The following is a 25,333-nucleotide window of genomic DNA, read 5'->3' as shown; positions in this document are numbered from 1 at the left end:
TGTGCAGTGGGGGGGGGCGCTGTAGATGTGCAGTGGGGGGGGCGCGCTGTAGATGTGCAGTGGGGGGGGGCACGCTGTAGATGTGCAGTGGGGGGGGGCACGCTGTAGATGTGCAGTGGGGGGGGGCGCTGTAGATGTGCAGTGGGGGGGCGCGCTGTAGATGTGCAGTGGGGAAGGCGCGCTGTAGATGTGCAGTGGGGGGGTGCGCTGTAGATGTGCAGTGGGGGGGGGGCTGTAGATGTGCAGTGGGGAAGGCGCGCTGTAGATGTGCAGTGGGGGGGGCGCGCTGTAGATGTGCAGTGGGGAAGGCGCTGTAGATGTGCAGTGGGGGGGCGCTGTAGATGTGCAGTGGGGGGGGCGCTGTAGATGTGCAGTGGGGGGGCGCTGTAGATGTGCAGTGGGGGGGCGCTGTAGATGTGCAGTGGGGGAAGGCGCGCTGTAGATGTGCAGTGGGGGGGGGCTGTAGATGTGCAGTGGGGAAGGCGCGCTGTAGATGTGCAGTGGGGGGGGCGCGCTGTAGATGTGCAGTGGGGAAGGCGCTGTAGATGTGCAGTGGGGGGGCGCTGTAGATGTGCAGTGGGGGGGGCGCTGTAGATGTGCAGTGGGGGGGCGCTGTAGATGTGCAGTGGGGGGGCGCTGTAGATGTGCAGTGGGGGGGCGTGCTGTAGATGTGCAGTGGGGGGGGGGGCGCTGTAGATGTGCAGTGGGGGGGGGGCGCTGTAGATGTGCAGTGGGGGGGGCGCGCTGTAGATGTGCAGTGGGGGGGGGCACGCTGTAGATGTGCAGTGGGGGGGGGGCACGCTGTAGATGTGCAGTGGGGGGGGGCGCTGTAGATGTGCAGTGGGGGGGCGCGCTGTAGATGTGCAGTGGGGAAGGCGCGCTGTAGATGTGCAGTGGGGGGGTGCGCTGTAGATGTGCAGTGGGGAAGGCGCGCTGTAGATGTGCAGTGGGGGGGGGCTGTAGATGTGCAGTGGGGAAGGCGCGCTGTAGATGTGCAGTGGGGGGGGCGCGCTGTAGATGTGCAGTGGGGAAGGCGCTGTAGATGTGCAGTGGGGGGGCGCGCTGTAGATGTGCAGTGGTTGGGGGCGCTGTAGATGTGCAGTGGGGGGGCGCGCTGTAGATGTGCAGTGGGGGGGCGCGCTGTAGATGTGCAGTGGGGGGCGCTGTAGATGTGCAGTGGGGGGGCGCTGTAGATGTGCAGTGGGGGGGCGCGCTGTAGATGTGCAGTGGGGAAGGCGTGCTGTAGATGTGCAGTGGGGGGGGCGCTGTAGATGTGCAGTGGGGGGGGCACTGTAGATGTGCAGTGGGGGGGGCGCGCTGTAGATGTGCAGTGGGGGGGGCGCGCTGTAGATGTGCAGTGGGGGGGGCGCGCTGTAGATGTGCAGTGGGGGGCGCTGTAAATGTGCAGTGGGGGGGGCGCGCTGTAGATGTGCAGTGGGGGGGCGCTGTAGATGTGCAGTGGGGAAGGCGCTGTAGATGTGCAGTGGGGAAGGCGCGCTGTAGATGTGCAGTGGGGAAGGCGCGCTGTAGATGTGCAGTGGGGGGGTCGCTGTAGATGTGCAGTGGGGGGGCACTGTAGATGTGCAGTGGGGGGGGGCACGCTGTAGATGTGCAGTGGGGGGGGGCGCTGTAGATGTGCAGTGGGGGGGCGCTGTAGATGTGCAGTGGGGGGGCGCGCTGTAGATGTGCAGTGGGGGGGCGCTGTAGATGTGCAGTGGGGGGGGGGGCGCTGCAGATGTGCAGTGGGGGGGCGCGCTGTAGATGTGCAGTGGGGGGGCGCGCTGTAGATGTGCAGTGGGGAAGGCGCGCTGTAGATGTGCAGTGGGGGGGGCGCTGTAGATGTGCAGTGGGGAAGGCGCGCTGTAGATGTGCAGTGGGGGGGGCGCTGTAGATGTGCAGTGGGGGGGGCGCGCTGTAGATGTGCAGTGGGGAAGGCGCTGTAGATGTGCAGTGGGGGGGCGCTGTAGATGTGCAGTGGGGGCGCGCTGTAGATGTGCAGTGGGGGGGGCGCGCTGTAGATGTGCAGTGGGGAAGGCGCTGTAGATGTGCAGTGGGGGGGGTGCTGTAGATGTGCAGTGGGGAAGGCGCGCTGTAGATGTGCAGTGGGGGGGCACGCTGTAGATGTGCAGTGGGGAAGGCGCGCTGTAGATGTGCAGTGGGGGGGGCGTGCTGTAGATGTGCAGTGGGGGGGGCGCTGTAGATGTGCAGTGGGGGGGGCGCTGTAGATGTGCAGTGGGGAAGGCGCGCTGTAGATGTGCAGTGGGGGGGGCGCTGTAGATGTGCAGTGGGGGGGGCGCTGTAGATGTGCAGTGGGGGAGCGCTGTAGATGTGCAGTGGGGAAGGCGCTGTAGATGTGCAGTGGGGGGGCGCTGTAGATGTGCAGTGGGGGGGGGCACGCTATAGATGTGCAGTGGGGGGGGGGCGCTGTAGATGTGCAGTGGGGGGGGTGCTGTAGATGTGCAGTGGGGGGGGCGCGCTGTAGATGTGCAGTGGGGGGGCGCTGTAGATGTGCAGTGGGGAAGGCGCTGTAGATGTGCAGTGGGGAAGGCACGCTGTAGATGTGCAGTGGGGGGTCGCTGTAGATGTGCAGTGGGGGGGCACTGTAGATGTGCAGTGGGGGGGGCGCTGTAGATGTGCAGTGGGGGGGGCGCTGTAGATGTGCAGTGTGGGGGCGCGCTGTAGATGTGCAGTGGGGGGGGCGCTGTAGATGTGCAGTGGGGGGGCGCTGTAGATGTGCAGTGGGGGGGCGCTGTAGATGTGCAGTGGGGGGGCGTGCTGTAGATGTGCAGTGGGGGGGGGGGCGCTGTAGATGTGCAGTGGGGGGGGGGCGCTGTAGATGTGCAGTGGGGGGGGCGCGCTGTAGATGTGCAGTGGGGGGGGCACGCTGTAGATGTGCAGTGGGGGGGGGGCACGCTGTAGATGTGCAGTGGGGGGGGGCGCTGTAGATGTGCAGTGGGGGGGCGCGCTGTAGATGTGCAGTGGGGAAGGCGCGCTGTAGATGTGCAGTGGGGGGGTGCGCTGTAGATGTGCAGTGGGGAAGGCGCGCTGTAGATGTGCAGTGGGGGGGGGCTGTAGATGTGCAGTGGGGAAGGCGCGCTGTAGATGTGCAGTGGGGGGGGCGCGCTGTAGATGTGCAGTGGGGAAGGCGCTGTAGATGTGCAGTGGGGGGGCGCGCTGTAGATGTGCAGTGGTTGGGGGCGCTGTAGATGTGCAGTGGGGGGGCGCGCTGTAGATGTGCAGTGGGGGGGCGCGCTGTAGATGTGCAGTGGGGGGCGCTGTAGATGTGCAGTGGGGGGGCGCTGTAGATGTGCAGTGGGGGGGCGCGCTGTAGATGTGCAGTGGGGAAGGCGTGCTGTAGATGTGCAGTGGGGGGGGCGCTGTAGATGTGCAGTGGGGGGGGCACTGTAGATGTGCAGTGGGGGGGGCGCGCTGTAGATGTGCAGTGGGGGGGGGCGCGCTGTAGATGTGCAGTGGGGGGGGCGCGCTGTAGATGTGCAGTGGGGGGCGCTGTAAATGTGCAGTGGGGGGGGCGCGCTGTAGATGTGCAGTGGGGGGGCGCTGTAGATGTGCAGTGGGGAAGGCGCTGTAGATGTGCAGTGGGGAAGGCGCGCTGTAGATGTGCAGTGGGGAAGGCGCGCTGTAGATGTGCAGTGGGGGGGTCGCTGTAGATGTGCAGTGGGGGGGCACTGTAGATGTGCAGTGGGGGGGGGCACGCTGTAGATGTGCAGTGGGGGGGGGCGCTGTAGATGTGCAGTGGGGGGGCGCTGTAGATGTGCAGTGGGGGGGCGCGCTGTAGATGTGCAGTGGGGGGGCGCTGTAGATGTGCAGTGGGGGGGCGCTGTAGATGTGCAGTGGGGGGGGGGCGCTGCAGATGTGCAGTGGGGGGGCGCGCTGTAGATGTGCAGTGGGGGGGCGCGCTGTAGATGTGCAGTGGGGAAGGCGCGCTGTAGATGTGCAGTGGGGGGGGCGCTGTAGATGTGCAGTGGGGAAGGCGCGCTGTAGATGTGCAGTGGGGGGGGCGCTGTAGATGTGCAGTGGGGGGGGCGCGCTGTAGATGTGCAGTGGGGAAGGCGCTGTAGATGTGCAGTGGGGGGGCGCTGTAGATGTGCAGTGGGGGCGCGCTGTAGATGTGCAGTGGGGGGGGCGCGCTGTAGATGTGCAGTGGGGAAGGCGCTGTAGATGTGCAGTGGGGGGGGTGCTGTAGATGTGCAGTGGGGAAGGCGCGCTGTAGATGTGCAGTGGGGGGGCACGCTGTAGATGTGCAGTGGGGAAGGCGCGCTGTAGATGTGCAGTGGGGGGGGCGTGCTGTAGATGTGCAGTGGGGGGGGCGCTGTAGATGTGCAGTGGGGGGGGCGCTGTAGATGTGCAGTGGGGAAGGCGCGCTGTAGATGTGCAGTGGGGGGGGCGCTGTAGATGTGCAGTGGGGGGGGCGCTGTAGATGTGCAGTGGGGGAGCGCTGTAGATGTGCAGTGGGGAAGGCGCTGTAGATGTGCAGTGGGGGGGCGCTGTAGATGTGCAGTGGGGGGGGGCACGCTATAGATGTGCAGTGGGGGGGGGGCGCTGTAGATGTGCAGTGGGGGGGGTGCTGTAGATGTGCAGTGGGGGGGGCGCGCTGTAGATGTGCAGTGGGGGGGCGCTGTAGATGTGCAGTGGGGAAGGCGCTGTAGATGTGCAGTGGGGAAGGCACGCTGTAGATGTGCAGTGGGGGGTCGCTGTAGATGTGCAGTGGGGGGGCACTGTAGATGTGCAGTGGGGGGGGCGCTGTAGATGTGCAGTGGGGGGGGCGCTGTAGATGTGCAGTGTGGGGGCGCGCTGTAGATGTGCAGTGGGGGGGCGCTGTAGATGTGCAGTGGGGGGGGCGCTGTAGATGTGCAGTGGGGGGGGCGCTGTAGATGTGCAGTGGGGGGGCGCTGTAGATGTGCAGTGGGGGGGCGCGCTGTAGATGTGCAGTGGGGAAGGCGTGCTGTAGATGTGCAGTGGGGGGGGGGGCGCTGTAGATGTGCAGTGGGGAAGGCGCGCTGTAGATGTGCAGTGGGGAAGGCGCGCTGTAGATGTGCAGTGGGGGGGCACGCTGTAGATGTGCAGTGGGGAAGGCGCGCTGTAGATGTGCAGTGGGGGGGGCGCGCTGTAGATGTGCAGTGGGGGGGGCGCTGTAGATGTGCAGTGGGGAAGGCGCGCTGTAGATGTGCAGTGGGGGGGCGCTGTAGATGTGCAGTGGGGGGGGCGCTGTAGATGTGCAGTGGGGGGGCGCTGTAGATGTGCAGTGGGGGGGCGTGCTGTAGATGTGCAGTGGGGGGGGGCGCTGTAGATGTGCAGTGGGGGGGGGCGCTGTAGATGTGCAGTGGGGGGGGCACGCTGTAGATGTGCAGTGGGGGGGGCACGCTGTAGATGTGCAGTGGGGGGGGCGCTGTAGATGTGCAGTGGGGGGGCGCGCTGTAGATGTGCAGTGGGGAAGGCGCGCTGTAGATGTGCAGTGGGGGGGTGCGCTGTAGATGTGCAGTGGGGAAGGCGCGCTGTAGATGTGCAGTGGGGGGGGGCTGTAGATGTGCAGTGGGGAAGGCGCGCTGTAGATGTGCAGTGGGGGGGGCGCGCTGTAGATGTGCAGTGGGGAAGGCGCTGTAGATGTGCAGTGGGGGGGCGCGCTGTAGATGTGCAGTGGTTGGGGGCGCTGTAGATGTGCAGTGGGGAAGGCACTGTAGATGTGCAGTGGGGGGGCGCGCTGTAGATGTGCAGTGGTTGGGGGCGCTGTAGATGTGCAGTGGGGGGGCGCGCTGTAGATGTGCAGTGGGGGGCGCTGTAGATGTGCAGTGGGGGGGCGCTGTAGATGTGCAGTGGGGGGGCGCTGTAGATGTGCAGTGGGGGGGCGCGCTGTAGATGTGCAGTGGGGAAGGCGTGCTGTAGATGTGCAGTGGGGGGGGCGCTGTAGATGTGCAGTGGGGGGGGAGCACTGTAGATGTGCAGTGGGGGGGGCGCGCTGTAGATGTGCAGTGGGGGGGGGGCGCGCTGTAGATGTGCAGTGGGGGGGGGGCGCGCTGTAGATGTGCAGTGGGGAAGGTGCGCTGTAGATGTGCAGTGGGGGGGCGCGCTGTAGATGTGCAGTGGGGGGGGCGCGCTGTAGATGTGCAGTGGGGGGGCGCTGTAGATGTGCAGTGGGGAAGGCGCTGTAGATGTGCAGTGGGGAAGGCGCGCTGTAGATGTGCAGTGGGGGGGGGCGCGTTGTAGATGTGCAGTGGGGGGGGGCGCGCTGTAGATGTGCAGTGGGGAAGGTGCGCTGTAGATGTGCAGTGGGGGGGGCGCGCTGTAGATGTGCAGTGGGGGGGTCGCTGTAGATGTGCAGTGGGGGGGCACTGTAGATGTGCAGTGGGGGGGGGCACGCTGTAGATGTGCAGTGGGGGGGGGGCGCTGTAGATGTGCAGTGGGGGGGCGCTGTAGATGTGCAGTGGGGGGGCGCGCTGTAGATGTGCAGTGGGGGGGCGCTGCAGATGTGCAGTGGGGGGGCGCGCTGTAGATGTGCAGTGGGGGGGCGCGCTGTAGATGTGCAGTGGGGAAGGCGCGCTGTAGATGTGCAGTGGGGGGGGGCGCTGTAGATGTGCAGTGGGGGGGCACGCTGTAGATGTGCAGTGGGGAAGGCGCGCTGTAGATGTGCAGTGGGGGGGGCGCGCTGTAGATGTGCAGTGGGGGGGGGCGCTGTAGATGTGCAGTGGGGGGGGCGCTGTAGATGTGCAGTGGGGAAGGCGCGCTGTAGATGTGCAGTGGGGGGGGCGCTGTAGATGTGCAGTGGGGGGGGCGCTGTAGATGTGCAGTGGGGGAGCGCTGTAGATGTGCAGTGGGGAAGGCGCGCTGTAGATGTGCAGTTGGGGGGCGCTGTAGATGTGCAGTGGGGAAGGCGCGCTGTAGATGTGCAGTGGGGGGGGCGCGCTGTAGATGTGCAGTGGGGGGGGCGCGCTGTAGATGTGCAGTGGGGAAGGCGCGCTGTAGATGTGCAGTGGGGGGGGCGCTGTAGATGTGCAGTGGGGAAGGCGCTGTAGATGTGCAGTGGGGGGGCGCTGTAGATGTGCAGTGGGGGGGCGCTGTAGATGTGCAGTGGGGGGGCGCTGTAGATGTGCAGTGGGGGGGCGCTGTAGATGTGCAGTGGGGGGGGCGCTGTAGATGTGCAGTGGGGAAGGCGCGCTGTAGATGTGCAGTGGGGGGGGGGCGCTGTAGATGTGCAGTGGGGGGGCACGCTGTAGATGTGCAGTGGGGGGGGCGCTGTAGATGTGCAGTGGGGGGGGCGCTGTAGATGTGCAGTGGGGGGGCGCTGTTGATGTGCAGTGGGGGGGGGGCGCTGTAGATTTGCAGTGGGGAAGGCGCTGTAGATGTGCAGTGGGGGGGGGCGCTGTAGATGTGCAGTGGGGGGGGCACACTGTAGATGTGCAGTGGGGGGTCGCTGTAGATGTGCAGTGGGGAAGGCGCGCTGTAGATGTGCAGTGGGGGGGCGCTGTAGATGTGCAGTGGGGGGGCGCTGTAGATGTGCAGTGGGGAGGGCGCGCTGTAGATGTGCAGTGGGGGGGCGCTGTAGATGTGCAGTGGGGAAGGCGCTGTAGATGTGCAGTGGGGGGGCGCTGTAGATGTGCAGTGGGGGGTGGGGCGCTGTAGATGTGCAGTGGGGGGGCGCTGTAGATGTGCAGTGGGGAAGGCGCGCTGTAGATGTGCAGTGGGGGGGCGCTGTAGATGTGCAGTGGGGGGGCGCTGTAGATGTGCAATGGGGAGGGCGCGCTGTAGATGTGCAGTGGGGGGGGGCGCTGTAGATGTGCAGTGGGGGGGGCGCTGTAGATGTGCAGTGGGGAAGGCGCGCTGTAGATGTGCAGTGGGGGGGGCGCTGTAGATGTGCAGTGGGGAAGGTGCTGTAGATGTGCAGTGGAGGGGAGGCTGTAGATGTGCAGTGGGGGGGCGCTGTAGATGTGCAGTGGGGGGGCTCTGTAGATGTGCAGTGGGGGGGGCGCTGTAGATGTGCAGTGGGGGGGGCGCTGTAGATGTGCAGTGGGGAAGGCGCTGTAGATGTGCAGTGGGGGGGGCGCTGTAGATGTGCAGTGGGGAATGCGCGCTGTAGATGTGCAGTGGGTGGGGGCGCTGTAGATGTGCAGTGGGGAAGGCGCTGTAGATGTGCAGTGGGGGGGGGCGCTGTAGATGTGCAGTGGGGAAGGCGCTGTAGATGTGCAGTGGGGGGGGGCGCTGTAGATGTGCAGTGGGGGGGCGCTGTAGATGTGCAGTGGGGGGGGCACGCTGTAGATGTGGGGGAGGGCGTGCAGAGGGGGGGCATACACACTGCGCGTGTCTGCCCCCCCCCCGGAGGCGTATATGCTGCGCGTGTGTTCCCCCCCCCTGGGGCGTATATGCTGCGCGTGTCTGCCCCCCCCGGAGCGTATATGCTGCGCGTGTGTTTCCCCCCTCCCCCCCCCCCCCCCCGGGGCGTATATGCTGCTGCGTGTCCCCGGGCGCACATATCACAGGGAGGGGGGGCGTGCGATAATCTTCTGAATTTCGAGAGCCAGACGACACGCAGTGCGTGCTTATTGCTAGCACTCCCCCTTATAGAGATATGACCCCCTTATAGAGATATGACCCCCTTATAGAGATATGACCCCCTTATAGAGATAAGACCCCCTTATAGAGATAAGACCCCCTTATAGAGATATGACCCCCTTATAGAGATATGACCCCCTTATAGAGATATGACCCCCTTATAGAGATATGACCCCCTTATATAGATATGACCCCCTTATATAGATATGACCCCCTTATAGAGATATGACCCCCTTATAGAGATATGACCCCCTTATAGAGATATGACCCCCTTATAGAGATATGACCCCCTTATAGAGATATGACCCCCTTATAGAGATATGACCCCCTTATAGAGATATGACCCCCTTATAGAGATATGACCCCCTTATAGAGATATGACCTCCCTTATAGAGATATGACCCCCTTATAGAGATATGACCCCCTTATAGAGATATGACCTCCCTTATAGAGATATGACCCCCTTATAGAGATATGACCCCCTTATAGAGATATGACCCCCTTATAGAGATATGACCTCCCTTATAGAGATTTGACCCCCTTATAGAGATATGACCCCCTTATAGAGATATGACCCCCTTATACAGATAAGACCCCCTTATACAGATAAGACCCCCTTATCCTGCGGCCGGGGAGGTTCTGCTCACGTGTTCTCTCTTTCTCTTGGGACGCAGTGCGACGCTGGCAGTTAACGTGTTAATTGGAGCATTCATTTCTCCGCGAGCAGCGCCACCGTTTGGTCACCGCTGGTATAGGAAATAAGGTCAGTGACGGGGACACAGACAGGGGGGCAGTGAGAGTGGGATAGTCCGGTGTGGCAGGGAATGGGGGGGGTGAGGTCCGGTGCTGTCTGTGCCCAGTACATGCCCCTGTTTGACAGTTTGTTCTGATCCAATAGTCTCAGCTGCGGGGGTCTCCCCTGCTGGCCGCTGCGGGGGGTCTCCCCTGCTGGCCGCTGTGGTGGTCTCCCCTGCTGGCCGCTGTGGGGGTCTCCCCTGCTGGCCGCTGTGGGGGTCTCCCCTGCTGGCCGCTGTGGGGGTCTCCCCTGCTGGCCGCTGCGGGGGGTCTCCCCTGCTGGCCGCTGCGGGGGGTCTCCCCTGCTGACCGCAGTGGGGGGTTTCCCCTGATGACTGCTGTGGGGGGTCTCCCCTGATGACCGCTGTGGGGGGTCTCCCCTGATGACCGCTGTGGGGGGTCTCCCCTGATGACCGCTGTGGGGGGGTCTCCCCTGATGACCGCTGTGGGGGGGTCTTCCTTGATGACCTCTGTGGGGGGGTCTCCCTTGATGACCGCTGTGGGGGTCTCCCCTGATGACCGCTGTGGGGGGTCTCCCCGGATGACCGCTGTGGGGGGTCTCCCCTGATGACCGCTGTGGGGGGTCTCCCCTGATGACCGCTGTGGGGGGTCTCCCCTGATGACCGCTGTGGGGGGTCTCTCCTGATGACCGCTGTGGGGGGTCTCCCCTGATGACCGCTGTGGGGGGGTCTCCCTTGATGACCGCTGCGGGGGGGTCTCCCCTGATGACCGCTGTGGGGGGGTCTCCCTTGATGACCGCTGTGGGGGTCTCCCCTGATGACCTCTGTGGGGGGGTCTCCCTTGATGACCGCTGTGGGGGTCTCCCCTGATGACCGCTGTGGGGGGTCTCCCCGGATGACCGCTGTGGGGGGTCTCCCCTGATGACCGCTGTGGGGGGTCTCCCCTGATGACCGCTGTGGGGGGTCTCCCCTGATGACCGCTGTGGGGGGTCTCTCCTGATGACCGCTGTGGGGGGTCTCCCCTGATGACCGCTGTGGGGGGGTCTCCCTTGATGACCGCTGCGGGGGGGTCTCCCCTGATGACCGCTGCGGGGGGGGTCTCCCTTGATGACCGCTGTGGGGGTCTCCCCTGATGACCTCTGTGGGGGGGTCTCCCTTGATGACCGCTGTGGGGGTCTCCCCTGATGACCGCTGTGGGGGGTCTCCCCTGATGACCGCTGTGGGGGGTCTCCCCTGATGACCGCTGTGGGGGGTTCTCTCCTGATGACCGCTGTGGGGGGTCTCCCCTGATGACCGCTGTGGGGGGGTCTCCCTTGATGACCGCTGCGGGGGGGTCTCCCCTGATGACCGCTGCGGGGGGGTCTCCCTTGATGACCGCTGTGGGGGTCTCCCCTGATGACCTCTGTGGGGGGGTCTCCCTTGATGACCGCTGTGGGGGTCTCCCCGGATGACCGCTGTGGGGGGTCTCCCCGGATGACCGCTGTGGGGGGTCTCCCCTGATGACCGCTGTGGGGGGTCTCCCCTGATGACCGCTGTGGGGGGTCTCCCCTGATGACCGCTGTGGGGGGTCTCCCCGGATGACCGCTGTGGGGGGGTCTCCCTTGATGACCGCTGTGGGGGGTCTCCCCTGATGACCGCTGTGGGGGGTCTCCCCTGATGACCGCTGTGGGGGTCTCCCCTGATGACGTTTCCCTTTCTCCGCAGGCTGACACTCGGGGGGGATGGCAGGAGGGGTGTGTGTGACATTGCTGCTGCTGCTCAGTGTGATACCCGCGGGGGGCAGGAAGAGTTGGCGGAGACGTGCCCAGCAGCCGGCACCCAGCAGCCGGGAGAGGGGCGAGGGGGGCGGGGAGAGCTTCCCTTTGGACTTCACGGCGGTGGAGGGAAATATGGATAATTTTATGGCTCAGATCAAGAGTCTGGCGCAGTCTCTGTACCCGTGCTCCGCGCAGAGCCTGCAGGAGGACATGAAACTGCACCTACTGCGCAACCAGTCTGTGACCTGCAATGACGGGAGCCCCGCGGGGTATGTCACGGGGGCGGGGGGGGGGGGGGCAACGGCAGCACGAGGTGAGGGCAGCGCGTGGTGAGGGGGGACACAGGGCAACTGCAATGCAAGGTTAGGGGGGACACAGGGCAACTGCAGTGCGAGGTGAGGGGGGACACAGGGCAACTGCAGTGCGAGGTGAGGGGGGACACAGGGCAACTGCAGTGCAAGGTGAGGGGGGACACAGGGCAAGGGCAGCGAGAGGTGAGGGGGGCACGGCAATGGCAGTGCGAGGTGAGGGGGGGCACAGGGCAACGGCAGTGCGACGTGAGGGGGGACATAGGGTAATGTGATGAGTGGGGTATACACCGGTGGATACACATGGTGGGTACATATGGCAGGTCATAGTACAGCTGATCTATAGGGGTATAACATTGTATATGAGTAGATATTGGCTAGGAAATTGTTATTACTTTATTTGTATATAGCTCCAATTCTGGACACCACTATATATGTATATGTGCCCCCCTGCCAGCCTCTCTGCCCCCCGAATTCACAGCTCCGTGTTATGTCTGCGTTTCAGTTACTACCTGAAAGAGTCCCAGGGCAGCCGGCGGTGGCTAATCTTCCTGGAAGGTAAACCCCTCCTCGTCCTCTCCCGTCCCCTCCTCGTCCTTCCCCGGTCTCTCTGCCGAGTACAAATACACAGACTGAACCGGACACTGAGATGAAAGAGCAGCAGGGGGTCACGGGTCACAGGGTCAGGCTGTGGGGTCACAGGGTCAGGCTGTGGGGTCACAGGGTCAGGCTGTGGGACCACGGGTCACAGGGTCAGGCTGTGGGGTCACAGGGTCAGGCTGTGGGGCCACGGGTCACAGGGTCGGGCTGTGGGGACTGGGGTCACAGGGTTGGGCTGTGGCGACTCGGGTCAGCCTGTGGGTCAGCAGCGTCAGGTGACTGGGTCAGGCTGTGGGGACTTTGGTAAGGCTGTGGGGCAGCAGAGTGGGGTCACAGGGTCAGGCTGTGGGGCAGCAGCATGAGGTCATAGGGTCAGGTTGTGGGGCAGCAGCATGAGGTCATAGGGTCAGGTTGTGGGGCAGCAGCTTGGGGTCACAGGGTCAGGCTATGGGGCAGCAGCGTGGGGTCACTGGGTCAGGCTGTGGGGCAGCAGCTTGGGGTCATAGGGTCAGGCTGTGGGGCCTCGGGTCACAGGGTCATGCTGTGGGGCAGTAACGTGGGGTCACAGGGTCAGGCTGTAGGGCAGCAACGTGGGGTCACAGGGTCAGGCTGTAGGGCAGCAGCGTGGGGTCATAGGGTCAGGCTGTAGGGCCCTGTCCCTCGCCCGTGGCCGCTCATTCCTCTCTCTCTCTGGTGTCTCCTCTCTCGCACTCTCTCTGGTGGTCTCCTCTCTCTCGCACTCTCTCTGGTGTCTCCTCTCTCTCGCACTCTCTCTGGTGTCTCCTCTCTCTCGCACTCTCTCTGGTGTCTCCTCTCTCGCACTCTCTCTGGTGTCTCCTCTCTCGCACTCTCTCTGGTGTCTCCTCTCTCGCACTCTCTCTGGTGTCTCCTCTCTCTCGCACTCTCTCTGGTGTCTCCTCTCTCTCGCACTCTCTCTGGTGTCTCCTCTCTCTCGCACTCTCTCTGGTGTCTCCTCTCTCGCACTCTCTCTGGTGTCTCCTCTCTCTCGCACTCTCTCTGGTGTCTCCTCTCTCTCGCACTCTCTCTGGTGTCTCCTCTCTCCACTCTCTCTGGTGTCTCCTCTCTCTCGCACTCTCTCTGGTGTCTCCTCTCTCTCGCACTCTCTCTGGTGTCTCCTCTCTCGCACTCTCTCTGGTGTCTCCTCTCTCTCGCACTCTCTCTGGTGTCTCCTCTCTCGCACTCTCTCTGGTGTCTCCTCTCTCGCACTCTCTCTGGTGTCTCCTCTCTCGCACTCTCTCTGGTGTCTCCCTCTCTCGCACTCTCTCTGGTGTCTCCTCTCTCTCGCACTCTCCTCTGGTGTCTCTCCTCTCTCGCACTCTCTCTGGTGTCTCCTCTCTCTCGCACTCTCTCTGGTGTCTCCTCTCTCTCGCACTCTCTCTGGTGTCTCCTCTCTCTCGCACTCTCTCTGGTGTCTCCTCTCTCTCGCACTCTCTCTGGTGTCTCCTCTCTCTCGCACTCTCTCTGTGTCTCCTCTCTCTCGCACTCTCTCTGGTGTCTCCTCTCTCTGTCGCACTCTCTCTGGTGTCTCCTCTCTCTCGCACTCTCTCTGGTGTCTCCCGTCTTCTCTCTCGCACTCTCTCTGGTGTCTCCTCTCTCTCGCACTCTCTCTGGTGTCTCCTCTCTCTCGCACTCTCTCTGGTGTCTCCTCTCTCTCGGCACTCTCCTCTGGTGTCTCCTCTCTCTCTCGCACTCTCTCTGGTGTCTCCTCTCTCTCGCACTCTCTCTGGTGTCTCCTCTCTCTCGCACTCTCTCTGGTGTCTCCTCTCTCTCGCACTCTCTCTGGTGTCTCCTCTCTCTCGCACTCTCTCTGGTGTCTCCTCTCTCTCGCACTCTCTCTGGTGTCTCCTCTCTCTCGCACTCTCTCTGGTGTCTCCTCTCTCTCGCACTCTCTCTGGTGTCTCCTCTCTCTCGCACTCTCTCTGGTGTCTCCTCTCTCTCGCACTCTCTCTGGTGTCTCCTCTCTCTCGCACTCTCTCTGGTGTCTCCTCTCTCTCGCACTCTCTCTGGTGTCTCCTCTCTCTCGCACTCTCTCTGGTGTCTCCTCTCTCTCGCACTCTCTCTGGTGTCTCCTCTCTCTCGCACTCTCTCTGGTGTCTCCTCTCTCTCGCACTCTCTCTGGTGTCTCCTCTCTCTCGCACTCTCTCTGGTGTCTCCTCTCTCTCGCACTCTCTCTGGTGTCTCCTCTCTCGCACTCTCTCTGGTGTCTCCTCTCTCGCACTCTCTCTGGTGTCTCCTCTCTCGCACTCTCTCTGGTGTCTCCTCTCTCGCACTCTCTCTGGTGTCTCCTCTCTCTCGCACTCTCTCTGGTGTCTCCTCTCTCTCGCACTCTCTCTGGTGTCTCCTCTCTCTCGCACTCTCTCTGGTGTCTCCTCTCTCTCGCACTCTCTCTGGTGTCTCCTCTCGCACTCTCTCTGGTGTCTCCTCTCTCGCACTCTCTCTGGTGTCTCCTCTCTCGCACTCTCTCTGGTGTCTCCTCTCTCGCACTCTCTCTGGTGTCTCCTCTCTCGCACTCTCTCTGGTGTCTCCTCTCTCGCACTCTCTCTGGTGTCTCTCTCTCGCACTCTCTCTGGTGTCTCCTCTCTCGCACTCTCTCTGGTGTCTCCTCTCTCGCACTCTCTCTGTGTCTCCTCTCTCGCACTCTCTCTGGTGTCTCCTCTCTCTCGCACTCTCTCTGGTGTCTCCTCTCTCTCGCACTCTCTCTGGTGTCTCCTCTCTCTCGCACTCTCTCTGGTGTCTCCTCTCTCTCGCACTCTCTCTGGTGTCTCCTCTCTCTCGCACTCTCTCTGGTGTCTCCTCTCTCTCGCACTCTCTCTGGTGTCTCCTCTCTCGCACTCTCTCTGGTGTCTCCTCTCTCTCGCACTCTCTCTGGTGTCTCCTCTCTCTCGCACTCTCTCTGGTGTCTCCTCTCTCTCGCACTCTCTCTGGTGTCTCCTCTCTCTCGCACTCTCTCTGTGTCTCCTCTCTCTCGCACTCTCTCTGGTGTCTCCTCTCTCTCGCACTGTATTATGCCTGTGCTCTCGTCCTCATGTTCTGTCCGATGTCAGGTGGCTGGTACTGCACGAGCCCGGAGACCTGTGACCTGAGATATGACACCATGAGACGGTTATGAGCTCCAACGGATGGCCAGCGACTAAAACGGGTAAGTGATCTCACGCCCGCTCTGCCACACCCACCACGTGACACGCCCGCTCTGTCACACCCACCACGTGACACGCCCGCTTTGTCACACCCACACGTGACACGCCCGCTCTGTCACACCACCACGTGACACACCCACTCTGTCACACCCACCACGTGACACGCCCGCTCTGTCACACCCACCACGTGACACGCCCGCTCTGTCACACCCACCACGTGACACGCCCACTCTGTCACACCCACCACGTGACATGCCGCTCTCACACCCACCACGTGACACCCCCGCTCTGTGTCACACCCACCACGTGACACCCCCGCTCTGTGTCACACCCACCACGTGACACCCCCGCTCTGTGTCACATCCACCACGTGACACCCCCGCTCTGTGTCACACCCACCACGTGACACCCCCGCTCTGTGTCACACCCACCACGTGACACCCCCGCTCTGTGTGACACCAACTTTATATTTCACCTCTCACTTGCACAGAATATCTGAGTCTCTGTCACTCCCACTGATTATCTGAATTTCTCACTCGCGCTCGCCCCGTATCGGAGCCTCTGGCGCTCGCCCCGTATCGGAGCTCTGGCGCTCGCCCCGTATCGGAGCCTCTGGCGCTCGCCCCGTTTCGGAGCCTCTGGCGCTCGCCCCGTATCGGAGCCTCTGGCGCTCGCCCCGTATCGGAGCCTCTGGCGCTCGCCCCGTATCGGAGCCTCTGGCGCTCGCCCCGTATCGGAGCCTCTGGCGCTCGCCCCGTATCGGAGCCTCTGGCGCTCGCCCCGTTTCGGAGCCTCTGGCGCTCTCGCCCCGTATCGGAGCTCTGGCGCTCGCCCCGTTTCGGAGCCTCTGGCGCTCGCCCCGTATCGGAGCCTCTGGCGCTCGCCCCGTATCGGAGCCTCTGGCGCTCGCCCCGTATCGGAGCCTCTGGCGCTCGCCCCGTATCGGAGCCTATGGTGCTCGCCCCGTATCGCAGCCTCTGGCGCTCGCCCCGTATCGGAGCCTCTGGCGCTCGCCCCGTATCGCAGCCTCTGGCGCTCGCCCCGTATCGCAGCCTCTGGCACTCGCCCCGTTATCGCAGCCTCTGGCGCTCGCCCTGTATCGGAGCCTCTGGCGCTCGCCCCGTATCGCAGCCTCTGGCGCTCGCCCCGTATCGCAGCCTCTGGCGCTCGCCCCATATCGCAGCCTCTGGCGCTCGCCCCGTATCGCAGCCTCTGGCGCTCGCCCCATATCGCAGCCTCTGACGCTTATTTTTTCCTCTTTCAGCTTCAGGGATTTTGTCCTCTCAGCCGGAAGAGAATCCCACTGGTGGAACGCGAACATGGTGTAAATATCGGTACCCCACACCTCACCCCCCCCACACCTCACCCCCCCCACGCCTCACCCCCCCCCCCACGCCTCACCCCCCCCACGCCTCACCCCCCCCCCGCCTCACCCACCCCCCACCTCACCCCCCCCCCCCCGCCTCACCCACCCCCGCCTCACCCCCCCCCCCACGCCTCACCCCCCCATGCCTCACCCCCCCACGCCTCACCCCCCCCCCACGCCTCACCCACCCCCCCACGCCTCACACACCTCACCCCCTGACACCTCACCCACACCTCACCCCCCCCCCCCGACACCTCACCCCCGACACCACACCCACACATCACCACTCCTCCCCTTCCCACCACACACACCTAACCCCCCCACCTCACCACCCCTCCCACCATACACACACACCTCACCACCCCTCCCCTCCCCCTCCCACCATACACACCTAACCCCCCCACCTCACTACCCCACACACCTCACCACCCCCTCCCCCTCCCACCATACACACCTAACCCCCCCACCTCACCACCCCACACACCTCACCACCCCACACACCTCACACCCCTCCCCATCCCACCATACACACCTAACCCCCCCACCTCACCACCCCTCCCCCTCCCACCTCACCACCCCTCCCCCTCCCACCATACACACCTAACTTCCCCACCTCACTGCCCCTCCCACAATACACACACACACACACCTCACCACCCCTCCCCCTCCCACCATACACACACACACACACCTAACCCCCCCACCTCACCACCCCTCCCACCATACACACGCCCCACCTTCTCTTCCAACCCCCCATCACACACACCTCAGCCCTCCCAACTCTCCCTCTTTCCCCTACAGGTTTATCCCATACTGCTCCAGTGATGTGTGGAGTGGAAGTTCCTTTAAGTCAGAAAAAAGTGAGTCTGCAAAATACTTTCCTCCTTATAGAGGCTCCCTCGTTATAGGGCTGTATATAGGGGCAGCAATGCGTCGCCCCTCGTTATAGGGCTGTATATAGGGGCAGCGCTTAGTCTCTCCTTGTTATAGGCTGTATATAGGGGCAGCAATGCGTCGCCCCTCGTTATAGGGCTGTATATAGGGGTAGCGCTTAGTCTCTCCTTGTTATAGGGCTGTAGATAGGGGCAGCGCTTAGTCTCCCCTCGTTATAGGGCTATTTATAGGGGCAGCGCTGAGTCTCTCCTCGTTATAGGGCTATTTATAGGGGCAGCGCTGAGTCTCCCCTCGTTATAGGGCTGTAGATAGGGGTAGCGCTGAGTCTCCCTCGTTATAGGGCTGTAGATAGGGGTAGCGCTGAGTCTCTCCTCGTTATAGGGCTGTAGATAGGGGCAGCGCTGAGGCTCTCCTCGTTATAGGGCTGTAGATAGTGGCAGCGCTGAGTCTCTCCTCGTTATAGGGCTGTATATAGGGGCAGCGCTGAGTCTCCCCTCGTTATAGGGCTATATATAGGGCAGCGCTTAGTCTCCCCTCGTTATAGGGCTGTATATAGGGGCAGCGCTGAGTCTCCCCTCGTTATAGGGCTGTATATAGGGGCAGCGCTTAGTCTCTCTCGTTATAGGGCTGTATATAGGGGCAGCGCTTAGTCTCTCCTCGTTATAGGGCTGTATATAGGGGCAGCGCTTCGTCTCCCCTCGTATAGGGCTGTATATAGGGCAGCGCTTAGTCTCTCCTCGTTATAGGGCTCTATATAGGGGCAGCGCTGAGTCTCCCCTCGTATAGGCTGTATATAGGGGCAGCGCTGATCTTTTCTTCTTGTAGGTGAATATGCCTTTATGGGCTCCCTCATTATACAGGAGGTGGTGAAGGAACTTCTGGGAGCGGGTTGGACAGTGCCAAGGTTCTGCTGCTGGCAGGAAGCAGGTGAGACCCTACTAGGTGTGAGGGGATCTGTGTATGTTTGATTGGAGGGAAGGTGGAGAACAGACGGGAGAGGGGCCGTGTCAGCCTGACGTGTCGCTCTCCGCCTCCCTAGTGCCGGTGGGACGGGGGGTCCTCCTAAATGTTGACCTGGTGGCTGATCTGCTGGAGGCGTTGGGATTCCCTGGGATCCAGGTCCGAGGTCTCTCCGACTCCGGCTGGTTCCTGGATAACAAGCCGTATCGGAGGACAGACTGTGCGGATATTCTCACCTGTGCCCCACCGAGGCCATCCAGAGAGGAATCAGGTGCTGTGGGAATGGGGGGAGGGAGGGAAAGAGTGGGAATGGGGGGGGGAGCGAGGGCAGAGAGTGGCAATGGGGGGGAGGGAGGGCAGACAGTGGGAATGGGGGGGAGGAGGGCAGAGAGTGGGAATGGGGGGGGGAGGGAGGGCAGAGAGTGGGAATGGGGGGGAGAGGAGTGGGGAGGGGGGGAGAGGAGGGCAGAGAGTGGGGAGAGGAGGGCAGAGAGTGGAGAGGAGGGGCAGAGAGTGGGGAGGGGGGGGAGAGGAGGGGCAGAGAGTGGGGAGGGGGGGGAGAGGGAGGGCAGAGTGGGGAGGGGGGAGAGGAGGGCAGAGTGGGGAGGGGGTGAGAGGAGGGCAGAGAGTGGGGAGTGGGAGAGGAGGGGCAGAGAGTGGGGAGGAAGGGCAGAGTGGGAATGGGGGAGCAGAGACCCCCAAATCTTCTCACGGTGACATCGCAGTGCCTCCTGTGATATCAGGCATTGGAACGGGGGGGTCCGGAACGTTGCAGGCTGCAGTATAAGGAAGGAGAGGAGTGGAACTGCTTCTTCGGATATAAAATCTACCCAACGCTGAGAAGTAAGTATCAGAACGTGGGGGGGGGGGGGTGTACACATGAGGAGTAGGGGGTGGGATGTACACATGGAGGGGGGTTATGTACACATGGAGAGGAGGAGGGGGGGTTATGTACACATGGAGAGGAGGGGGGGTATGTACACATGGAGAGGAGGGGGACGTACACATGGAGAGATGGGCGTGGTATGTACACATGGAGAGGAGGGAGGGTATACACATGGAGAGGAGGGGGATGTACACGAGTGGGGGGTGTACACATGAGGAGGGGGGAATGTACACATGGAGAGGAGGAGGGAATGTACACATGGAGAGGAGGGGGGAATGTACACATGAGGATGGGGTTTCACATGAGGATGGGGGGTGTTCACATGGGGGGGTGTACACATGGAGAGGAGATGGGGGGGTATGTACACATGGAGAGGAGAAGGGGGGATGCACGCATGAGGAGGATGGGGTTTCACATGAGGATGGGGGGGGGGTGTTCACATGGGGGGGGTACACATGGAGAGATGGGGGGATGTACCCATGGAGAGGAGGGCAGGTGTACACATGAAGAGGAAGAGGGGTGTACACATGGAAGGGGGGGGATGTACACGCTCCCTCACGGGGGCAAAGAGCTTCCCTGAGAGGGAGGTTGACCCCTGATGGGAGGATCTGTGTGTGGGGTGTGAGAATCTCGTCCGTGTCTCCCAGGTCCTGTGTTCGTGGTCCAGTGGCTGTTTGATGAGGCCCAGCTCACTGTGGATAATGTTTATCTGAGTGGGCAGCCGGTGCAGGAGAGTCAGTGGCTTTATATCCAGAACCTGGGGCGGGAGCTGAGGAACACACTGAAGGACGTGGGGTGCGTGTCGAGCAGGATGGGGAGGGGGGGTGCGTGTCCGAGCAGGACGGAGGGGGGGTGCGTGTCCGAGCAGGACGGGGGGGGGTGCGTGTCCGAGCAGGAACGGGGGGGGTGTCCGAGCAGGACGGGGGGGGTGCGTGTCCGAGCAGGACGTGGGGGGGGGGTGCGTGTCCGAGCAGGACGGGGGGGGGTGTCCGAGCAGGACGGGGGGGGTGCGTGTCCGAGCAGGACGGGGGGGGTGCGTGTCCGAGCAGGAACGGGGGGGGGGGGTGCGTGTCCGAGCAGGACGGGGGGGGGGTGTGCGTGTCCGAGCAGGAACGGGGGGTGTGCGTGTCCGAGCAGGACGGGGGGGGGGGTGCGTGTCCGAGCAGGACGGGGGAGGGGGGGTGCGTGTCTGAGCAGGACGGGGGGGGAGTCAGTACTTGGTGACCTCTTTTCTGCGCCCGCGCCGCTTGTTCAGTCACTGTATAAAATGTTCTGCCCTTACAGGGCCAGCTTCGCTCCGGCCTGCCTGTCCCATGAGGTCATAACACGCAGGTAAGTCCCCCCCACCCCCCGAGATGTTTTCCCCCCCCGGTGGGCATCGGTCCCCCCCCCGTGGCGTAGTTCCCCCCGTGGCATAGTTTCCCCCCCCGTGGCGTAGTTTTCCCCCCCCGTGGCGTAGTTTTTTTCCCCCCGTGGCGTAGTTTCCCCCCCCCCCCGCCGTGGCAGTTTTTCCCCCCCGTGGCGTAGGTTTCCCCCCCCCCGTGGCATAGTTTCCCCCCCCCCCACCCGTGGCGTAGTTCTCCCCCCCCCCCACCCGTGGCATAGTTCTCTCCCCCCCCCGTGGCATAGTTTCTCTCCCCCCAGTGGCGTAGTTTCTCCCCCCCCCGTGGCGTAGTTTCTCTCCCCCCCCCCGTGGCGTAGTTTCTCTCCCCCCCCCGTGGCGTAGTTCTCCCTGTGACGTAGTTTTATCCCCCCCGTGGCGGTTTCTCCCTCCACCACCCGTGGCGTAGGTTCTCTCCCCCCCCGTGGCATAGTTTCTCTCCCCCCCGTGGCGTAGTTTCTCCTCCCCCCCGTGGCGTAGTTTCTCTCCCCCCGTGGCGTAGTTTCTCTCCCCCCGTGGCGTAGTTTCTCCCCCCCGTGGCATAGTTTCTCTTCCCCCCCCCCCGTGGGCGTAGTTTCCCCCCCCCCCCCCCGTGGCGTAGTTTCCCCCCCCCCCCCCCGTGGCGTAGTTTCCCCCCCCCCCCCGTGGCGTAGTTTCTCCCCCCCCCCGTGGCGTAGTTTCTCCCCCCCGTGGCGTAGTTTTCCCCCCCCCCGTGGCGTAGTTTCCCCCCCCGTGGCGTAGTTTCTCCCCCCCCCCCGTGGCGTAGTTTTCCCCCCCCCGGGGCATACTTTTCCCCCCCACCCCGCGGCGTAGTTTCTCCCCCCCCGTGGCGTACTTCTCCCTCCCCTGGCGTACTTCTCCCCCCCCGTGGAGTCTTTCTCCACCCCCCGTGGTGCAATTCCCCCCCCCCCCTGTGGCACGTGACTGTGTGTGTCTTCTCTGTGTTGCAGTCACTGGACAGAGTGCAGGTCCGTGGCACGTCCCTTCCACGTGCGCTGCAATTGCTGGGACCGCAGTCTGCAGGACAGCAACAAGAACAGCAAAAAACCCCCCTGAAAGGCTGCCCCTTCCACCTGATGGACAGCTGCCCCTGGCCGCAGTGGTAACCCCACCTGCCCCTCCATCCGAGACCACTTCACGGGGCAGGAGATGAGCGTGGTCCAGTTCCTGCTGCACCTCGGCTTCGACGTGCAGAAGATGGCGAGCCAGCACGGCATGGAGCCGGGGAAGCTGCTGGGCATGCTGAGCAGCTAGGGGGCGCCACTATAATGAGGGGGTGTCATAACGAGGGGGGTTTATACTCGGGGGGGGGGGTGTCATTATGAGGGGGGTTTATACTCGGGGGGGTGTCATAATGAGGGGGTATTATGCTCAGGAGTGTCATTATAATGAGGGGGATTATACTCGGGGGGGGGGGGGGGGTCCTGATAATGAGGGGGGTATCATTATGAGTGTCATTATAATCGAGGGGGGAGAATAAGGCACATCATTCGAGTGGGGTTTATAATTTGTTTAGGGGCATTATAATGAGGAGGGGTTTATAACAATGGGAGTTCCTTATAAGGAGGGGGGACTTGTTAACAATGCCATCTAACTGGGTATAGGGCTAATAAGGAGCGCTGTGGGCAGGACCTTTAATTCACACAGGGGTTCCGTTCTAATCACATGGACGTCACTCGCGGGGCCCCCCCCACTCGCGAGGCTCTGAATGCCCCCCCCGACAACCCCCCAGTCTCCCGCTGGTGACAGGAGCACGTGTGGGGGGGCCACATATCATGTGACTGGAACCTGCGCCATTTTATAATGTGACTTTTTATTCAACCGGAGAAGAAATGAGATTATTTCGTAACATATTTTTATAATAAAAAGCAAAGTCGGTCCTGGGGTAGCGGGGGGCGCGGTCCTGGGGGGAGCGGCTGGGGGGAGCAGGGTTTCAGGGAGCGGACGTGGGGGAGCAGGGTTTCAGGAGGAGCGGAGCGGTGGACGTGGGGAGCAGGGTTTCAGGGGAGCGGACGTGGGGAGCAGGGTTTCAGGGGGGAGGGAGGCAGGGGTTTCAGGGGGATGCGGGACACGGACGTGGGGAGCAGGGTTTTGGGGGGAGCGGACGTGGGGGAGCAGGGTTTTGGGGGAACAGTCTTATTTATTGGACTTTGTAAATCCTATTTATGAATGGGGGCAGGACACACACCTGCCCGTGTACAGATGTAAATAGCGTGTCTGCCGATGCATGTGCTGTATAAAGGAAACTATTCCCTCCATTAAACAAAGGGATTTTTTTACCCAGCCGTGGATGTCTGTGTCTTACTGTGTATTACTGCATGTGACTGATATACAGAGTGAGTGTGTGTGTCTCTCTGTATAAGGGCTGGTGATACATGCCTCTGCGTTATTGTATGTATATATTCAGTACAGCGCACCCTTGCGATGCTGGTTTTGCTTTCGGTCTTGTTGCGAGCGCTTGATTTTTCGCGGTGTTGATGACTAGTTTATCCGAGAAGCCTATAAAGATATTGCTGATCTGCGCAGAATAGCGGGCGTTCTCTGCGCGTTACACGGCTGTAACAGGACTGTCCAACTCCTCTCTGGTGCTACATATTAACCCTATTCCTAGTGTACTGTATGGGCTGCAAACCTGAATTTGTTCCTCTGTAAATATTGTTGGTGCCGTGCATGAGATTTCCGGGCCCCTGATATACATGTGTTCTTCCCAAAGCCTCTGCACAGAGAAAACCTCGGAGAAACGGCCGGGCAGTAAAAGGTATCACAACGTGCAGGGTAGGTTCTGGTAGAACTGTTATTCACTTGTGTGCGCGGCTGTGTGATGCAAAGGGGAGAGATATCCTATCTTCTGTAACGTGATCATATGAAAGCTGTGTGGCTCCGAGCCTACACAGTATGCGTGCTGCGTGTTACAGATCATGTGTGTCTTATTGGGTGCTGTATGTGTTGTGTACTGTATGTTACAGGTGCTGTCCATGTTGCACAGCACTACGGTACCTGTAACACGCAGCATTTGTAACATGCAGCACCTGTAACACGCAGTGCCCGTAACATGCTCAGCACCTGTAACACGCAGCGCCCGTAACATGCTCAGCACCTGTAACACGCTCAGCACCTGTAACACGCAGCGCCCGTAACATGCTCAGCACCTGTAACACGCAGCGCCCGTAACATGCTCAGCACCTGTAACACGCAGCGCCCGTAACATGCTCAGCACCTGTAACACGCAGCGCCCGTAACACGCAGCGCCCGTAACATGCTCCGCACCTGTAACATGCTCAGCACCTGTAACACGCAGCGCCCGTAACATGCTCCGCACCTGTAACGCGCAGCGCCCGTAACATGCTCCGCACCTGTAACACGCAGCGCCCGTAACATGCTCAGCACCTGTAACACGCAGCACCCGTAACATGCTCAGCACCTGTAACACACAGCGCCCGTAACATGCTCAGCACCTGTAACACGCAGCGCCCGTAACATGCTCAGCACCTGTAACACGCAGCGCCCGTAACATGCTCAGCACCTGTAACACGCAGCGCCCGTAACATGCTCAGCACCTGTAACACGCAGCGCCCGTAACATGCTCAGCACCTGTAACACGCAGCGCCCGTAACATGCTCAGCACCTGTAACACGCAGCGCCCGTAACATGCTCAGCACCTGTAACACGCAGCGCCTGTAACATGCTCAGCACCTGTAACACGCAGCGCCCGTGTGGTACGGGCGCTGCGTGTTACAGGCGCTGTGTGTTTGCTGTACATGTTACAGGTGCTGTGCGTGTTACAGGTGCTGTACGTGTTACGGGCGCTGCGTGTTAGATGCTGTACATGTTACGGGTGCTGCGTGTTACAGGTGCTGTACGTGTTACGGGCGTTGTATGTTTGCTGTACATGATACGGGCGCTGCGTGATACGGTTGCTGTACACGTTACGGGTGCTGCTGTACGGGTTACGGGTGCTGTGTGTTTGCTGTACGTGTTACGGGTGCTGCGTGTTTGCTGTACGTGTTACGGGTGCTGCGTGTTTGCTGTACATGTTATGGGTGCTGCGTGTTATAGGTGCTGTACATGTTACGGGCGCTGTGTGTTTGCTGTACATGTTACGGGCGCTGTGTGTTTGCTGTACATGTTACGGGTGCTGTACATGTTACAGGTGCTGTACATGTTACGGGCGCTGCGTGTTACGGGTGCTGTACATGTTACGGGTGCTGTACATGTAACGGGCGCTGCGTGTTACGGGTGCTGTACATGTTACGGGTGCTGTACATGTAACGGGCGCTGCGTGTTACGGGTGCTGTACATGTTACGGTGCTGCGTGTTACGGGTGCTGTACATGATACGGGCGCTGCGTGTTAGATGCTGTACACGTTATGGGCGCTGCGTGTTACGGTTGCTGTACACGTTACGGGTGCTGCGTGTTACGGGTGCTGTACGTGTTACGGGTGCTGTGTGTTTGCTGTACAGGTTATGGGTGCTGCGTGTTATAGGTGCTGTACATGTTACGGGTGCTGTGTGTTTGCTGTACATGTTATGGGTGCTGCGTGTTATAGGTACTGTACATGTTACGGGTGCTGTGTGTTTGCTGTACATGTTACGGGCGCTGCGTATTACGGGTGCTGTACGTTACAGGCGCTGCGTGTTACGGATGCAGTACATGTTACGGGTGCTGCGTGTTATAGGTGCTGTACATGTTACGAGCGCTGTGTGTT

At 62.0% G+C, this 25,333-nt stretch overlaps 2 protein-coding genes across 2 annotated transcripts in view; one reads left to right on the top strand and one right to left on the bottom strand.

Annotated features, from left to right (window-relative positions):
• ASPSCR1 (ASPSCR1 tether for SLC2A4, UBX domain containing) overlaps positions 1–11,947 on the bottom strand; it is a 46,961-nt gene extending 35,014 nt beyond the window's left edge. Inside the window, 1 exon segment of the mRNA XM_075579992.1 lies at positions 11,895–11,947. The gene's annotated coding sequence lies outside the window, so the exon portion shown is untranslated.
• NOTUM (notum, palmitoleoyl-protein carboxylesterase) overlaps positions 1–21,930 on the top strand; it is a 30,761-nt gene extending 8,831 nt beyond the window's left edge. The window contains 22 exon segments of the mRNA XM_075579993.1: positions 9,237–9,325; positions 11,022–11,343; positions 11,888–11,940; positions 15,048–15,101; positions 15,104–15,142; positions 16,405–16,437; positions 16,440–16,464; positions 17,308–17,366; positions 18,226–18,282; positions 18,285–18,327; positions 18,440–18,452; positions 18,454–18,598; positions 18,601–18,631; positions 19,104–19,114; positions 19,117–19,203; positions 19,894–20,041; positions 20,531–20,578; positions 21,578–21,588; positions 21,591–21,625; positions 21,627–21,668; positions 21,671–21,730; positions 21,732–21,930. Coding sequence (XP_075436108.1) covers positions 11,039–11,343; positions 11,888–11,940; positions 15,048–15,101; positions 15,104–15,142; positions 16,405–16,437; positions 16,440–16,464; positions 17,308–17,366; positions 18,226–18,282; positions 18,285–18,327; positions 18,440–18,452; positions 18,454–18,598; positions 18,601–18,631; positions 19,104–19,114; positions 19,117–19,203; positions 19,894–20,041; positions 20,531–20,578; positions 21,578–21,588; positions 21,591–21,625; positions 21,627–21,668; positions 21,671–21,730; positions 21,732–21,881 — 1,449 coding nt within the window. The 5' untranslated portion in view covers positions 9,237–9,325; positions 11,022–11,038 and the 3' untranslated portion in view covers positions 21,882–21,930.
• The last annotated feature ends 3,403 nt before the right edge of the window (positions 21,931–25,333 follow it).

Source organism: Ascaphus truei, chromosome 22, assembly GCF_040206685.1.
Source record: "Ascaphus truei isolate aAscTru1 chromosome 22, aAscTru1.hap1, whole genome shotgun sequence".
In the NCBI taxonomy this organism is placed as follows: domain Eukaryota; kingdom Metazoa; phylum Chordata; class Amphibia; order Anura; family Ascaphidae; genus Ascaphus; species Ascaphus truei.
Note: the sequence above shows the minus strand (reverse complement) of the source record. Positions and strands in the feature narration are given on the sequence as shown.